The sequence below is a fragment of the Pleuronectes platessa genome, chromosome 18, assembly GCF_947347685.1.
Source record: "Pleuronectes platessa chromosome 18, fPlePla1.1, whole genome shotgun sequence".
Taxonomy (NCBI): Eukaryota; Metazoa; Chordata; class Actinopteri; order Pleuronectiformes; family Pleuronectidae; genus Pleuronectes; species Pleuronectes platessa.
The window spans coordinates 21,990,562-22,007,330 of NC_070643.1; the positions used below are offsets into that span (position 1 = coordinate 21,990,562).

Genomic DNA, 16,769 nt, shown 5'->3' on the forward strand with positions numbered 1-16,769 from the left:
CGTCCCTGACCCAGAGAAGATTGGTGGACATGTTGGTGTTAAACAGCTGCGTCTCAGTCCAGGCAGGACGAGTCTGTCCCCTGTCCCATGTCCCATTCTGAAGACTCCTTCCAACGCTTCCTTCCTTCCTAGAGAAACCAGACTCCAGCGGGCAGATCCTTTGCAGCTGAGCCCATCCCAGCATTTATTGCGCCTCAGTGATTTAGGGCATTCAAAATTCTATGGCTTGGGAACAGCCACGGGGGGGGGGGGGGGGGGGGGGGGGGGGACAAGCTGTTGAGACCAGACCTTCTCCTTCCGGGTCCAGGTAGACCACACCCTCTGCAGGAAAAGCTTGATTCTCTGAACCCTCCTATGTCACGTTTCTGAGCACCGCTGTCTCGTGAAGAAAATGAAACACACACCATACAACACAACAGGGAACTAGTCTTGTGCTAAACACACACACACACACACACACCATGGCATTCATCTATTTAAAAGTTAAACTGTAAATCTGCTCTCATAAATGGGTTACAGTATTAATTTGTTTACTTTTTACTTATTATATTTATGTGTATATAAATATATATATATATATGTATTTATATCATGAAGGATCAATTACTTCCTTTTTTTAGCTCACAGCTCATTTAGCTTTATATTTACGATGCCTGTCCGAACACGTGTGACATCCAGGAGCTCTTGATTGAATGTGTCTGTTACTGTAGACATGTTTTAAATATGTGTGTGTGTGTATGTGTGTGTGTGTGTGTGTGTGTGTGTCTGTTAGAAACGTCCACCTCAACTACACACCTCACTTCTGGGTTCAAGCCAGTAAATCTGTAAATATTTGAAGCTTGATATCAGTTTTCGTCTTGTTAGTGAATAACTTGGTCCAGAGCTCCGGAGCTGCAGCCTGTGAATCAGGGTGAAACCTCAAACCCCCCCTCAGACCCACTGGTGCAGAAGGTCCCATTGGGCTGGTGGTCGGGGGGGGGGGGGGGGGGGTCTGTCCCTCAGCACCTCCTTGTCTGAGGTGTGGAAGCAACAGGAGCCGGTCCACAGAGCTCAGGGACAGATCGTCTGTCCCCACGTCCTCAGGAAACACATTCTCTGGATCAACGTAAGAATTAGTTTTATAAAAAGATCGTTAGATTTTACAGTAGAACATTAAATCAATAAGATCCACGTCCCTGCAGAGACATCTGATATATGTAATATATATGTAAGGTCCATAGCAGCCTGGTGATGGACACAGGGACAAACTGCACTGACATGTTGTAGAAAACTAACCTGATCCGTTTGAGGGACACTGGATATTTTCCGCTGCTTGATCTGAAAATACTTTATTCCTTCAGTTATTAAATTACATAACAAGACTCAAGGTTAGTCACATGACTCAGTGTACATGTTGTGTATGATCTATTTACTTCACATTGTTTGTGTTAGAGTAGTTTTGTGTGGATCCTGTTGAATCAGTTTATTTTGTGTTTTCCCTCCTGGTTTGGTTTTCTGTTCCCGGGTTTCATTAAATCATTGTTTCTCTTCGGGTTCTGGTTTTCTTTGTTCGGTGGAACGTGGCTCGGTTCTGGATGATTCACTGACCGACCACCAGGAGGCCGCTGGCCTGGTTTCTACTCAACACACTCACGGTTTGTGATTCTCTGCAGAACGGCTCGGGGTCTGTGTTCATTTCCCTTTATCACTTCTAACCTGAGGGAGACAATGTGATTCTCTACGGTGCAGTGGACAGAAGACGTCAGCTGTTCAAAACAGGTTCTGACTTCACGTTGTGTGTTTGTGTGTGAGTCCACGTCAGAGTGTTTGTCCCTCAGGTTTGTGTTTCTCCTGCCACAGCGTCAGGCCTATTGGCCACGCTCTATAGGTAAAAACGAGCTTCCCTCTGATTTAACGCTGAAGCTTCGACTTTAATATTAATCTTTACAGGGATGTGAACGAATGAATGAATGAAAATCAATCCTGAATATTATTTTATTGACAAAACATCCACCGGTGATTTTAACTAGTTCCTCATACTGGAGGATAATGAACTGTTGATTCAGTTTGTGTTTGTGTTGTCGGTCGTCAGTAACGTGAGGAAACAGGAAGTCGTTTTTGGTAAATATTTATTGTTTGCCATCAATTTTTACATTTTTACTATTAATATATTTGTTATACGTGGAGCAGACACAACAAATGTCTAATTTAGAAATATAAATATAAAAGTTAAACTACTACTTTTTTCCATTCAGTGAAAATAAAGGTTCATTAGATGATGATTTAAATCACCTCCATACATATTTAACGATTGCATGAAATACTGATAGATTATAGATTTGAACTTGAGGCAACACTAAGCAGCCGGACGAGAGTGAGTCTGATGTGTGAGTGTGAACATGAGAGAGTTTCCTGCTTCTCTCCCTGAGACTCACAAACTGTCACCACCAGCTCGGGCTGAACTGAGATCAGTTAAAATCACTCTGGACTTATTAAAAACCAGAGTTTATCTCCAATATTCAGCGGGAAACTGTTAAAATATGAAGAATTGAGTGTGTTGCTCAGTGAGAAGTGAGTGGAAGCTGCTCAGTGTTGCTTCAGCTGCTTCTTCAGGTGATAACGTTTGACACTGAGCTCGAATCGAGGAGCCGGGAGAACAAGGACTTTGTGATTTTATTGAACGAGCAGTGAAGTAAGACAATTCAGGAGCGTTTCCCAAACACGCCCCAGACCTCAGGTTACACTGAAGCTAACTCGCTGAATCTCTTTCACTACAATTTACCAGTAGAGTTTACAGATGATCAACAAATAAACAAGTTGTCCTTCATTAAATATTAATTGAGTTGTGCAAAGCGACCAGAAGGTTTATTAAGTTTATTAAAAATGTTACTCCTGACTCCTTCACATGTTCAGACGAGGTAATCTCTGTTTGCTGAGACGTCTTTGGGAAACCTCAAGTGCACCAGCTCCTCCGGGCCACTAGCTGCTGCTGTCCTTCTGAGGGAGGCACCTCTGCCAGGGGCTGACGGGCAGCGCCAGCAGCAGGAAGAGGGCCCCCCCCACCACCAGGACGGCGCCCGCGCAGCCGATGCACGACACGGACCAGGAGAGCTCGTGGTGGAGAGGAACCGTGTGGTCGCTGGCCAGGAGAGCGAGGACCGACTGGTGGAACACCATGAGGGAGAGGAGCACCAGGGCGCCTGATCACACAGAGGTCAGAGGTCAGAGGTCAACAGGGCTCCTGAGGGGACAGGTTTGTCTGTGTGTTGTGGTCGTCTCTCACCTGACAGGATGAAGCAGATCGACGCCGGCTTCAAGAAGAAGAGGATTTCTTTACTCAGAGCCATGACGATGCAGATGGCGCCCATCACCATGAGGAACAGGCTGAACATCACCAACATGGCCGCCGCCACGTTCAGGTCTGCAGAGGTGAGAACAACACGTCAGAGGGATCAGATTGATGTGCTGTGAAAACAGCTGGTTTTGTTTTATTAGCACATGGAGGTCGCCCAGAAAATGGCTTTGAACTTCTTCTATAACCTTAGAACACAAGGACACAGATATCACGTTTCCTTTATGTGTGAGTCTGTTCTGGGATCTGAACACATCGTGGAGCTGCCGGTGGAACGAGAGGTTTCACTTGAACGCAGCGTGGGAGGAATAGATTCCAACCAGAGCAGACGGTGGTGAACGTGGGGGGGGAAGGGGGGGTGAAGGGAGGCGGGACAGAAAGAGACTTCTGGGAGAGAGATGGACGAGAGGAGCAGAGGAGGGAGAGATGACAGACATGTTGGAGCTGAGGAGTAAAGAGAGAGAGCAGGAGAGGAGGAAGACGAAGGGGCAGAGAAACGAGGGAGTGGGCGAGCGAGGAGGTGAGTGACTCACTCTTCTGCGTCGTCTTCTGGAACATCACCGCGTTCTCTCCGGTGGTGAAGAACTTGAAGTAGGTGCAGTTGGATTCTGAGAGAGGAGAAAGATGGAAGAGAGAGAGAGAGAATCTGTCACGGCTGCAACTCAATGAAGCTCACCCCCCCCACCCCCCCCAGCCCCTGTTACACTTTACTTTCAATTATTCTCTCCATCAAACATAATCAGGCGTGAACGTCAGTGGCGAGCTCAAGGTGAGAACTTGAGGATGTGTTACAGTAATTAGAGTCTGGTCGTGGAATAGATTGTGACACCTCGGTCTGTTCACACACACACACACACACACACACACACACACACACATCACTCTTCATTAGTGCGATCAAAAGCACGTCCTCTGAGCGTCCCGCTCCACAACAACACACACTTCTTAGATCTCCATCGATTGAGCAGTGAAACTGTCGGACGGTGATTGGACTTTTCCTCTCGTGGACCAGCGACCACGTGTTCACCTGAATCCTCCAGGAGAACTCAGCAGGTCCCAGATCAGCACGTCACGTTCAACCGGGGGGGGGGGGGGGGGGTAATTCACGTCTTTCTTAATAAACAGATGGAAATCAGGCTCATTTTGAACTTCCTGAACAGGAGCTGCACTTTGTGACGGTCTGGGCACTGATTGATATTTAAAACTTTTGAATTTTGATTGTTTTTATTGTCCATTAGTGTTGAAGATTTAAGCGATTTGTGTTGTTTCTGAATGTGTTTGAAAAATTTAGATTTGACAGGTCTGTGAGCAAATATTGCAAATTTTACCTTCTTTCTTTCTTCGTTGTTTCAGCCTATTAACAGAATTACACACAAACTATTCAGCCTATCAAATTGAATCTTGTTGGAAGGGGGGGTGGGGGGGGTTAAGGAAGGACTCATTAACCTTTGGGTCGATTGTCCCCCCCCCCAGCTCTCTCTGTCCCAGACTGTGGTTTGTCTGTTGTGTCTGTTTTTGTTGTGCGTCCCCGGGCGACTCACCGACCCACTGAACCACTGACCCTCTGAAACTCTCCCACTTGTTCAGCTGGAAGTCAAACACACATCCTGTCTGGACCAGACGACAAACACACACACACACACACACACACACACACACACACACACACACACACACACACAGACACAGACACAGACACACACACACACACACTGGACGTCTCTCTTTTGCTTCCATGTGAGTCACTCTCCCACAGAGGGAGTTGAAACAGGTGAGTCACAGAAAAGAGAACAAATACTGAACATAGCTTTGATCATATTTTCACCGAACGTCCAAAGCAGAAGTTATTAAACCATCAGCAGATCAGGAACCTTTAGGAAACCTGCAGGGAGACTTTCAGTACAACTGGATTATGACAGGAAATTTGGTTTCTCATCTTAAACAGTGCTTTTTTATATTTATTATATTTTAGACAACTCAAAAGAAACGTGCTGCAGACTGTGACTCAGCAGTTTGTGGACAGGACCGTTCACTCTCTGAGTTCAGCTCTACTTGTATGGACACTAAGTCGGGGGGGCCACTCATTCACGCCGACTCCCTCCAGTCAGTCAGCTGTCAATCATCCCCTCCCTCCCTCCCTCCCTCCCTCCCTCATCCCTCCTCCCACTGAGACCAGTCCCTCGGTCACTGGGTCACCTCCATGCAGCTCAGCCGGTCCACAGCTCTCCCTCTCCGGGTCGATGTCGGCCACCCACAGCGTCTTGGTGCAGCCCTTCCACAGCCCGTAGTGAGCCGTCAGACAGGTCTGGGATCAGAGAGGTTCAACAACACAACATCAGGAGGTGTGATCTCAAGGTGCAGTGTGTGAGTGTGAGGGAACAGAGAACCTGAGCTTCACCTGATTGTTGTAGAAAGTCTTCGGCGCCGACAGCTCCACCCAGAACTCCGTCCCCACGCCGAGCACCGTGAGGACCACGCCCACGATGGCCACGAAGAACGCCAGCTTGATCTGGGGAGGGAAACACAACACACAACTGTGTCAGTGTCAAACGCACACTAAACACACATAAACACACATATGTGGTTTCTATCAGCAGCCATCAGAATAGATCTCCAGTAAATCCACCTGCAGACCTCACATCTGGACTTTAAAATTATTATTCTCCTCCTGCTCTTCTGTTTCTGTTTCTGTTTGTGACGTTGAACATGATTCACCGAAGACACAGAGAGGACAACTCGCCTTCTGCCAGAGGACTACGAGTCACATGAAGGTTCTAACGATCATTCGGACTGATCTACTAATGTTCTTGAGGTTTTAATGGTTCTTGTGGTTCTTCAGGAGGTTCTATTAGTCCTCTGGAGCTCCTCATGGTCATTGCAAGGTTTCTACTGTTGTTCTGGAGGTTTTAATGGTTCTCCTGGTTCTTCAGGAGGTTCTTCTATGGACTCTCTACCTGTCTGGTCATGTTCTGCTCCCTGTTCCCTGAATAACTTCATGTTACAGACAAACATGTATCTTCTATCATTAGAAGTCCTTCCTCTACTTCCACTGTGTCTCCTGGCCGGTGGACCAGCAGCTCTTGGTGGACTGGTTCCATCAGAGGAAGAGAACTCCCACTCACCTTCCCCTCCTGGGCCTCGCTCATGCTGTGCCCCCCCGACGTGGTCCTGCGCCGCTTGTTCCCCCCGAACGTGCTGCGCCCGGTCATCAGCCCGGCCATCCCCTGGGACGCTCCTCCTTGTGCACCGCCCTCCATGTCCGTCACAAAAAAGGTTGACCACATATAAAAACTACACAACTGAGAGCGAGCTGTGCCGTCCACTCCAGCTACACACAAAGTGAAACTCAGAGGTTGTGTGTCCTCAGTTTGTGTCCAGAGAGAAAACGACAAAGAGCAGCATCAGAAAGAGGAGGAGGAGACAAAGAGGTAGAAAAACAGACTGAATTAAATCCAACAGTATAATTAACCAAAAAAAAGTGCAATGGAAAAAAAACAAAAGACAAAATTCAAACCCAAAAACTTTCCTGAGTAACAAATCGTCTTTAACAGGAAAAGACGGGAATCAACTTCCTCTTGAGAGAAAGCTCCAGAAAAAATGGCGGCTTGGACGACAGCTGCAGAACTGATGAGTAAATCATTTTTAAAAAAGAAACCCAGACGGTGGAGTTAGAGCGGAGGTGAGGAAAAGTGTTTCCAGGGAGAGAGGAAGAGGTCAGAGGTCAAAAGACGGGATCCTCCCTAAAGGTGAGAGAGAGAGAGAGAGAGAGAAAGTTCAATTATTACTGACGTGTGTTTCTGATGGTTTTATGACCAGTTTTCAAATGAAAGAAGGCAATAAATCATACGTTTTGTGTGAAGAAGAGGACGTGATGTTTATGATATAAGAGACATTGGAGCAGCAGGTTGTTTGATCAGTGGAGATGTTTTATTTTATCAAATTATCGAAGAGGTTCAAGTTAAAGTATCAAGATCCACTTGGAAAGATGAGCATAAAACACGAGTTAATAACTTTGCAGTGGAAGAAACATAAAGATGTGTTTCATCTGGGATCAGAAACTTTAAATCATATTTACACCAGGTTGTTGCTTCTCGTCTCGATGAGGAAACACCTGTTGATCCTTCAGGTTGAATCGCTGACGTGTAAAACATCACGTTCAATAAAGTTGTTGCCAGTAAACGAAACAGACTCGAGTCACATGTGAGCACAACAGTCACTTTTCCACGTTAGCCTCGTTGTTCGTTGCTTTAAACACAAGTGTTTGCAACGTTTGTGTGATTCTCTGTGACTGTGCAGTGAGAACAAACTCTAAACAACGTGTGCATGTCTCAGATCAGCGTTTCTTCTCCTCTTCTCTTCTGTATGTGAAACGTGATGCAACACACAAACACTTAACATAGTAGAATCACAATCCCTCGTCTATTTTCAGATGTTGTGTGACATAGTGAAATCACAACCTGCCGTCTATTCCGAGACGCCATAGAGACACCGAACAGGTTCAGGCCACCGACCACCGACCAATCACGTGAGGCTACGCGCTCCTGGGGGAGGAGTCACGCACACTCGCTGCAGACGACGTGAACGTTAACGTCTTTGTGTCCGAGGGCGAGCGAGGCAGCTGTCCTCACGCGTTCCTGCACGACGTGGTGACAACAGACACACAAATCGGCCTCTTAGCAAAACCAAGGATATCTCCCGGGGGGGGAACATAGCTCGACTTCATCAGCGCCCGCCTCGTTAACGAGCTAACGAGCAAGTTGGGGCTCGTTAGCATGGAAGTTCTCCAACAACTGTTAATGGAACATCTTATATAATCAAATGTCACAATCAAATTGACCTGATTTCTTGTTATTTACCAGGACGATGATTTTTAGATCCGTGTGACACGAGATGAAAGGAAAGTTCTGCTTTGAAGTTCGTTTGAAATAAGACTTTGGCAGAATTTAAAGAAACGCGTCGAATCACAAACAATTCCTTAATAAACAAGATGCTTTGTTCTCAATTACAATTCATACAATTCAATAAAAATGTTCGTTATCAGCTGACGACTGATTACTGACTACTTCATCAAAACTCTGAGAACTGTGTCGATGCTTCGGATCAAAGTTCACGTTTTAGTTTCCTTCAGCGGTCATGAACGTCTTGCTCAAAGGCTCCTCAGCAGGTGCACGTGTTAGATGTAAGCATCAAACCTGCAGCCTCTCTGTCACGTTGAAGGTGAAGAGTTGTGCTACTTGGGGAAACACTGTTGTTCGTTGTTTGTTATCACAACTCGCCTGTTGTATCATATTATGGTTAAATCACAGATTCTCTGTTCACATAAAAGCAGATTGTTAAAATGGCAGCAATGAAAATGTGTCACTCTGAGTTTGCATCGATGAAGAAGAAGCAAAGTGAACCGAGCAGAGAGGATCTGATCTGAAGCGTCCTGGTACCTGTGTGAAGGAAACTGTCCTCACGCATTGGACCCGACCACGACCTTCCTTATAAGGAATCCAGTTGGACACGGTGGAAAAGCGGCGTTGGTGGCACAAGGAAGAAACTCATTATGGCGCCGAGACCTGGATTCACGAGTCGACTCTTAAAATATCCTCCGACTGTCTCCAGAAATAAGCCGTCGTGGAATCGGCAGCGAGAGTGAAGTTCCTGTGTCACACAGCGACCTGGACTCGCTGGGCACCGGGGGGGTTTGAAGAAGAGGCCAGGGCAGCTTTATTACACACCCCCCCCCCCCCCCCCCCCCCCCCACCAACACCAGCCCACCCCCCCAAATCAAAGGAGTTCAGCAGCCACATGACGTCATGCTGGAGTCAAACATGCGATTCTCTCCATTCTTCAACACGTGCTGCACTCGGGCGTCACCAACGCTCGCCGCCACTTCACAAACGTCACAACAACGATATTAACAAGTCGCTGACCTGGTTTCTGAGTGTGTGTGGTTCTGCTCGGCGTGACGGAGGGTGAGGCGAGGAGAGGAGAGAGAGGGAGAGAGGGTGAGGCGAGGAGAGGAGAGAGAGGGAGAGAGGGAGAGAGTGAGAGAGGGTGAGGGAGAGAGGGTGAGGGAGAGAGGGTGAGGCGAGAGGAGAGAGAGAGAGAGAGAGAGAGAGAGGGAGAAGAGAGAGGGAGGGAGAGAGAGAGAGAGAGAGAGAGAGAGGGAGAGGCGAGGAGAGGAGAGAGAGGGAGAAGAGAGAGGGAGGGAGAGAGAGAGAGAGAGAGAGAGGGAGGGAGAGAGAGAGAGAGAGAAGGGGGCGGAGGTCGAAGTGTCTCTGTGGTCAGGCTGAGAGAGGACGTGTGTGTGTGTGTGTGTGTGCGTGTGTGTATGCGTGTGCATGCGAGAGAGAGAGAGAGAGAGAGAGAGAGAGAATGGCTCATGTGTGTGTCTGTGTGTGTCTGTGTCTGTGTGTGCGTGCGCAGCCTCATTGTGGTTTCTGTTAGTGAATGTGTGTTTACGACAACATGGACGAGTGTCGCAGCTCGAAAATGTTCCTGAGAGAAAATGAATCACACACACACACACACACACACACACACACACACACACACACACACACACACACACACACACACTTGAGGAGATGGGGTCGTGTGTGTGTGTGTGTGTGTGTGTGTGTGTATGTGTGCATGTGCATCTCATGCATCCTCTATCTATTTTTGCCCCCCACCTGTTAATGACATTAAAGCCGACCCAGGGGAAAGGGCTGCAGCCCCCCCGCCCCCCCGGCTGTCAGGCTCATGTCTCCGTTCCCACTGATTCAAGAGGGATTTGTACATTCAACACCTCGAGAGCTGCTGGTTGGCTGCTGGCTCGGTCACATGGTCTGGAGCCGTGACATTGATTCAGACAACCTGGTCTCATGAAACGGTTCGAAAGATATCGTACTATAAGGAATCATACAAATTTTTAGCGCTACATTTTTGGATCTCCGCAGCGCTCTGATAAAGCAAGATGGCGGAGGTTGCTGTATTCCTGGTGTAAAACGCTATATTTTAGCAATGTTTCTTAATAATAATATGATTTGATGATATCTATGTCTAGATATGTGTGATTCAGTTTCAATATTTTCATTCATGGTTAAAAAAACAAACCGCTAATATGTTTTCTAAACCCTATTTTCACAACCCTGTTCTCAACCAGGAAGAACCACACAGAGAACTACAAATTGAATGGCGTTTCTGTACGTGTGTGTGTGTGTGTGTGAGTTGTCCCCATCTTTTGTAGTTCTAATGTGTTTTCATTAATATGTGAGATTGCGAACGTGAACCTTTCATGCTTCTCTATGTTTTTTTGTTATGAGAAAAACACCTGTTTAGTCAGATTTAGTTTTTCTTACTAATAAAACGGTCAAATCTATTTTTTTCAAGGTTTGACCCTACTCAGTGGCGCCCCCTATGGGTTTGCATTGGGCTATGGTAGTGGAGTTCAGGACAAATCCAAAACAGTTCATACCATGTCTGTTGCATATTTAGTTTCCATCCTGCAAGCCATCCAAACTGACTCTGGTGCAAGGTTCAAAGGTCATCCCTGAGGAGCAGGAGCCATCCACAATTTTCCCACTGACATAATGTTACTCCAGAGGTCACGACCTTTACGATGATCCCAAGGTCACGACCTTTACGATGAAGTCTTTACTTTTTGTTCTACGACAAAGTTTACATTTCTCAGGTTTACTGTTTCAGAACCCATTGAGGTCCAAGCTGGATCAAATCTGTCAAATCTGTTTTAAGTGGTATTTAATGTCCAGATATGGTCTATATATGTATGTTTGCTTCATACACAATCATATGTTTCACTTTGGACCAAGTTAGAGACACCTTTGTTCATTAACAACCCAATTTCTCACACCCCAGCCTCAGACTGTTTGCCCTCCTCCCCTCTGGGAGGCGCTACAGGGTCCTCCGATCCCAGACCAGCAGGTTCAGGAACAGCTTCTTCCTGCGGTGTCACTCTGCTGAATCACCCTGGTGCAGACTTCATATGTATTTTTCATATTAGGGTTATGGTTAGATGAATGTCCGCCATGTTTTTTGTTTTCACGAAGAGAGAGAAGCACATAGGTCACGTGACCCCAGCCTCCTGACTCACGATTTAGTGGAATTCATACGAATTCTAGTGAATTACTTTTATTAGCATTTCCTACGAACTTGTGATGAGACCAGCCTGATTCAGAAGAACACGTGAAGTTGTGACGTCTGCAGTCGTTTGGATGTTGTGTTAGAAGCTTTGAAGACTTTTTAAAGTCTGAACAAGAATCAGATTTGAAATATTAATGTTGTTGTTTTCCCGAAGGTTCATTAATACGTAAACAAAAGCATTTTGAACAAGTAGAATTGGAGTTGTTTGTGTTGACGAGTAGGTTTTTGCATCACTCGAATGAGACAAGTCACAAAGTGGGCGGAGCTTACAAGACTTTGGAAGTTGTGTTGAGAAATTTGAGTCAAACCATTGTTTCCCTTAATGAGAATGAATCAAGACCATGAGTAGAAGTATTCATAACAGTAGTATTATCAAGTATTAACACCAACGAAGAAGAACCAGTGTCTGTCAGAGAGCAGCAGATTGTGTTACCTTCAGCTCAGTCACTTTGTTGTCGCTTGGTTTGTGTGTCCGTCGGTAAGATTACACAAAAAACTACTGAGCAGGTTTCTATTAAAACTTGGAGCCAACAGGAGAGAATTCAACAAACTGGATAAAGTTTATATTTGCACATGTTATTTAATCAGCTTTATTTAAGGCACTGAAATCAATGTTTGTTCAGATTGGTCTAGTTAAATTGAGAGGGAGAGAGTGGGGGGGGGGGGGGAGCGAGCAAGCTGCAGTCAGATGTGCCCTGAATGGTGATAAACACTGAGTGTGGAAGGTCAGAGACACAGAGGACTGGACGTGAGGGGGAGAATGAAGTGAGAGGACGGAGGAGGAGACAGAAGGAGGAGGAGACGGTGTCCTCACGTATGAGCTGGAGCTGAGGATCCAGAGTTATCAGCTGATATCTTTTATTAATCAGCAGAAACAGAGAAAAACACGAGAAGATACAGACCAAGGCTTCTTTGATCTCACAGAAACTATTACAATGATAAATATAGTATTATAATAAAGCACATAAGGCTATAACAATAAGAGCAGTGCTGTGTCTCTTGGCAGAATCCATAACCAGGACTCCTCCTCTGGCTGGAAGATGAAGAGTGTGATGCAGAAAGAGATGAAGAGATAATCATCACAGCTCAAAACCGGAGGAAAGAGGAAAGCTCTGGAAACTGAGGAGCAGAACAAAGAGTTCTTCAGAGAACAAGTGGAGCAGCTCCTCTCAGTCCTCTGTGTGACACACTGTAACACAAACATTGTGTTCTTCACGTTCTGCTTCTGTGTGACCTTGTGTTCCAGCCGCTGGCTCAGCCAATCGGCCGCTCCGCCTCCATCTTCAGCTGCTATTGTGTAAAAGACAATTAGACCCAATCATCAGGTCACGGTTCAGATCATCATCTGGAAACGCTTCAGATTCTTGATGATGTGTCAATGTGATTATGAACAGAACAAAAGGGTCGACAGGTTTTACACAGCAGCATTATTACCACACTCTGTGAGGACGCTCTGTGAGGACGCTCTGTGAGGACGCTCTGTGAGGACACTCTGTGAGGACACTCTGTGAGGACGCTCTGTGAGGACGCTGGGTGAGGACGCTCTGTGAGGACGCTCTGTGAGGACGCTCTGTGAGGACGCTCTGTGAGGACGCTCTGTGAGGACGCTCTGTGAGGACGCTCTGTGAGGACGCTGGGTGAGGACGCTCTGTGAGGACGCTCTGTGAGGACGCTCTGTGAGGACGCTCTGTGAGGACGCTCTGTGAGGACGCTCTGTGAGGACGCTCTGTGAGGACGCTCTGTGAGGACGCTCTGTGAGGACGCTCTGTGAGGACACTCTGTGAGGACGCTCTGTGAGGACGCTCTGTGAGGACACTCTGTGAGGACGCTCTGTGAGGACGCTCTGTGAGGACGCTCTGTGAGGACGCTGGGTGAGGACGCTCTGTGAGGACGCTCTGTGAGGACGCTCTGTGAGGACGCTGGGTGAGGACGCTCTGTGAGGACGCTCTGTGAGGACGCTCTGTGAAGACGCTCTGTGAAGACGCTCGGTGAGGACGCTCTGTGAGGACGCTCTGTGAGGACGCTCTGTGAGGATGCTTGGGGAGGACACTCGGGGAGGACGCTCGGGGAGAACGCTCGGGGAGGACGCTCTGTGAGGACGCTCTGTGAGGACGCTCTGTGAGGACGCTCTGTGAGGACGCTCTGTGAGGACGCTCTGTGAGGACGCTCTGTGAGGACACTCTGTGAGGACGCTCTGTGAGGACGCTCTGTGAGGACGCTCTGTGAGGACGCTGGGTGAGGACGCTCTGTGAGGACGCTCTGTGAGGACGCTCTGTGAGGACGCTGGGTGAGGACGCTCTGTGAGGACGCTCTGTGAGGACGCTCTGTGAAGACGCTCTGTGAAGACGCTCGGTGAGGACGCTCTGTGAGGACGCTCTGTGAGGACGCTCTGTGAGGATGCTTGGGGAGGACACTCGGGGAGGACGCTCGGGGAGAACGCTCGGGGAGGACGCTCTGTGAGGACGCTCTGTGAGGACGCTCTGTGAGGACGCTCTGTGAGGACGCTCTGTGAGGACGCTCTGTGAGGACACTCTGTGAGGACGCTCTGTGAGGACGCTCTGTGAGGACACTCTGTGAGGACGCTCTGTGAGGACGCTCTGTGAGGACGCTCTGTGAGGACGCTCTGTGAGGACGCTCTGTGAGGACGCTCGGTGAGGACGCTCGGTGAGGACGCTCTGTGAGGACGCTCTGTGAGGACGCTCTGTGAGGACGCTCTGTGAGGACGCTGGGTGAGGACGCTCTGTGAGGACGCTCTGTGAGGACGCTCTGTGAGGACGCTGGGTGAGGACGCTCTGTGAGGACGCTCTGTGAGGACGCTCTGTGAAGACGCTCTGTGAAGACGCTCGGTGAGGACGCTCTGTGAGGACGCTCTGTGAGGACGCTCTGTCAGGACGCTCTGTCAGGACGCTCTGTGAGGATGCTTGGGGAGGACACTCGGGGAGGACGCTCGGGGAGAACGCTCGGGGAGGACGCTCGGGGAGGACGCTCTGTGAGGACGCTCTGTGAGGATGCTTGGGGAGGACACTCGGGGAGGACGCTCGGGGAGAACGCTCGGGGAGGACGCTCGGGGAGGACGCTCTGTGAGGACGCTCTGTGAGGATGCTTGGTGAGGACGCTTGGGGAGGAGGCTCTGTGAGGACACTCTGTGAGGACACTCGGTGAGGACGCTCTGTGAGGACACTTGGTGAGGACACTCGGTGAGGACACTCGGTGAGGACGCTGGGTGACGACGCTCTGTGAGGACGCTCGGTCAGGACGCTCTGTGACGACGTTCTGTGACAACTCTCTGTGAGGACGCTCTGTGAGGACGCTCTGTGAGGACGCTCTGTGAGGACGCTTTGTGAGGACGCTCTGTGAGGACACTCTGTGAGGACACTCTGTGAGGACGCTCGGTGAGGACGCTCTGTGAGGACGCTCTGTGAGGACGCTCTGTGAGGACGCTCTGTGAGGACGCTCTGTGAGGACGCTCTGTGAGGACGCTGGGTGAGGACGCTCTGTGAGGACGCTCTGTGAGGACGCTCTGTGAGGACGCTGGGTGAGGACGCTCTGTGAGGACGCTCTGTGAGGACGCTCTGTGAAGACGCTCTGTGAAGACGCTCGGTGAGGACGCTCTGTGAGGACGCTCTGTCAGGACGCTCTGTCAGGACGCTCTGTGAGGATGCTTGGGGAGGACACTCGGGGAGGACGCTCGGGGAGGACGCTCGGGGAGGACGCTCGGGGAGGACGCTCTGTGAGGACGCTCTGTGAGGATGCTTGGTGAGGACGCTTGGGGAGGAGGCTCTGTGAGGACACTCTGTGAGGACACTCGGTGAGGACGCTCTGTGAGGACACTCGGTGAGGACACTCGGTGAGGACACTCAGTGAGGACGCTGGGTGACGACGCTCTGTGAGGACGCTCGGTCAGGACGCTCTGTGACGACGTTCTGTGACAACTCTCTGTGAGGACGCTCTGTGAGGACGCTCTGTGAGGACGCTCTGTGAGGACGCTCTGTGAGGACGCTCTGTGAGGACGCTCTGTGAGGACACTCGGTGAGGAAGCTCGGGGAGGACCCTCTGTGAGGACGCTCTGTGAGGACGCTCTGTGAGGACGCTCTGTGAGGACGCTCGGTGAGGACGCTCTGTGAGGACGCTCGATGAGGATGCTTGTTAAGGACACTCTCTGGACGTGCTGCTCCTGAGCCATCAATCAAATGTTTTATCAGACCCAGTTTTTTAGTTCCAACAGAAATATTCAAATGTATTCATAGTTTCTGGGATCAAACCGTTCAGCAGCTCTGGAACAAGAGAGTCGCTCTGTAAAGAGAATTATTCTTCAGCACTTGTGCTGCCTGTTGGAAAAACCAGAATAATTATTTGTGCCGTTTCTCCACCGACAATCAATCATCCTCAAGGGGAATTTATTCATTTGCATATCAGTTAATTCAGATGTATTAATTGTTTAATGTTGAATCAGATACAGCGTGTGTGTGTTTTCACTCTGCAGCAGAGAAAAGCTTCTGTTCCTTCAACACAACATTTAACACAACACAAGAACTGTGTGTCTGCCCTGTTGCTAGGCGACAGCAGAAAAGGCGGGCCAAAATCAGGAAACAAAAATCCTGATCCTGGGTTTTTACCTGTTCTGCCATCATACCATCATCTTTTAACAACACGTTCCTGAGATCACACAAGAGCAGCTGCACCGATTGGATTGAGACGATATTCAACACATTTCGGAGCAAATTTCAATTAAGTTGAATTAATTATTTCTTTTCACCTTATTGAACATTGAGTTGTGGCCTTGGTGGAGCCGTGCACTCGTTGAGCTTCCTGCTAGTTTTAAAATGTGATGTTGAGTTTACTGGAATCATTGAACTTTACTTTCTCTTCCTAAAGAGGTTTTTATATAAATTAAGTTGTATGATTATTCCTTATAATCAAAAACTTGCCTCAAATTCATAAGAGCAAAATTCTCACATTCAAGCCTCTATTAAACTGACTGAGTACAATTTAGAAATATTTCAATTATTCCATCGGTGCATATTTTGAGCTGAGGTTTAAATTATTTGAACCGTTTCTCAAACACTCGATACTTTACTAAAGATGAAGAAGTTGAAGAAGTCAAACCGACTCCAAACACCCAACAGGCAGAAATCTGGTTCTATGTTCACGGCAGCTGTGGGTTTTACCACGAGACCTAATCTGAAGGTGAGGATCCTCCCTGTGAGGTGCTGCCGGGTCAGAGGAGGGCACCAAACCTGGATTTAGCCTGACCGGGGTCAGAAGGTCGGCCTGCGACCAGCTTATGAAACCTGCTTAGAACCAG

General features: G+C 48.4%; 2 protein-coding genes across 2 annotated transcripts in view; both read right to left on the minus strand.

The window, feature by feature from the left end:
• Positions 1-31, minus strand: part of LOC128461454 (POU domain, class 2, transcription factor 2-like) — a 6,032-nt gene extending 6,001 nt beyond the window's left edge. The window contains exon 1 of the mRNA XM_053446379.1: positions 11-31. Coding sequence (XP_053302354.1) covers positions 11-31 — 21 coding nt within the window. The remainder of the gene's footprint in view (positions 1-10) is intronic.
• Positions 32-2,958: 2,927 nt separating this feature from the next.
• On the minus strand, positions 2,959-6,588 carry LOC128461455 (voltage-dependent calcium channel gamma-6 subunit-like). The gene is made up of 6 exons (XM_053446380.1): positions 6,454-6,588; positions 5,730-5,840; positions 5,528-5,636; positions 3,865-3,939; positions 3,263-3,400; positions 2,959-3,179 (listed from the first exon to the last, which is right to left on the minus strand). Exons 1-6 carry the CDS (start codon positions 6,586-6,588, stop codon positions 2,959-2,961), a joined length of 789 nt encoding a protein of 262 aa, XP_053302355.1.
• Between the last annotated feature and the right edge of the window lie 10,181 nt (positions 6,589-16,769).

Coding starts and splice junctions, on each gene's coding strand:
- LOC128461455 (XM_053446380.1), bottom strand. CDS start 6,588: ATGGAGGGCGGTGCACAAGGAGGAGCGTCCCAGGGGATGGCCGGGCTG. Junction 5,841..6,453: donor GCGAGGCCCAGGAGGGGAAG/GTGAGTGGGAGT, acceptor TTCCCTCCCCAG/ATCAAGCTGGCGTTCTTCGT. Junction 3,401..3,864: donor CCAGAAGACGACGCAGAAGA/GTGAGTCACTCA, acceptor TCACCTCTGCAG/ACCTGAACGTGGCGGCGGCC.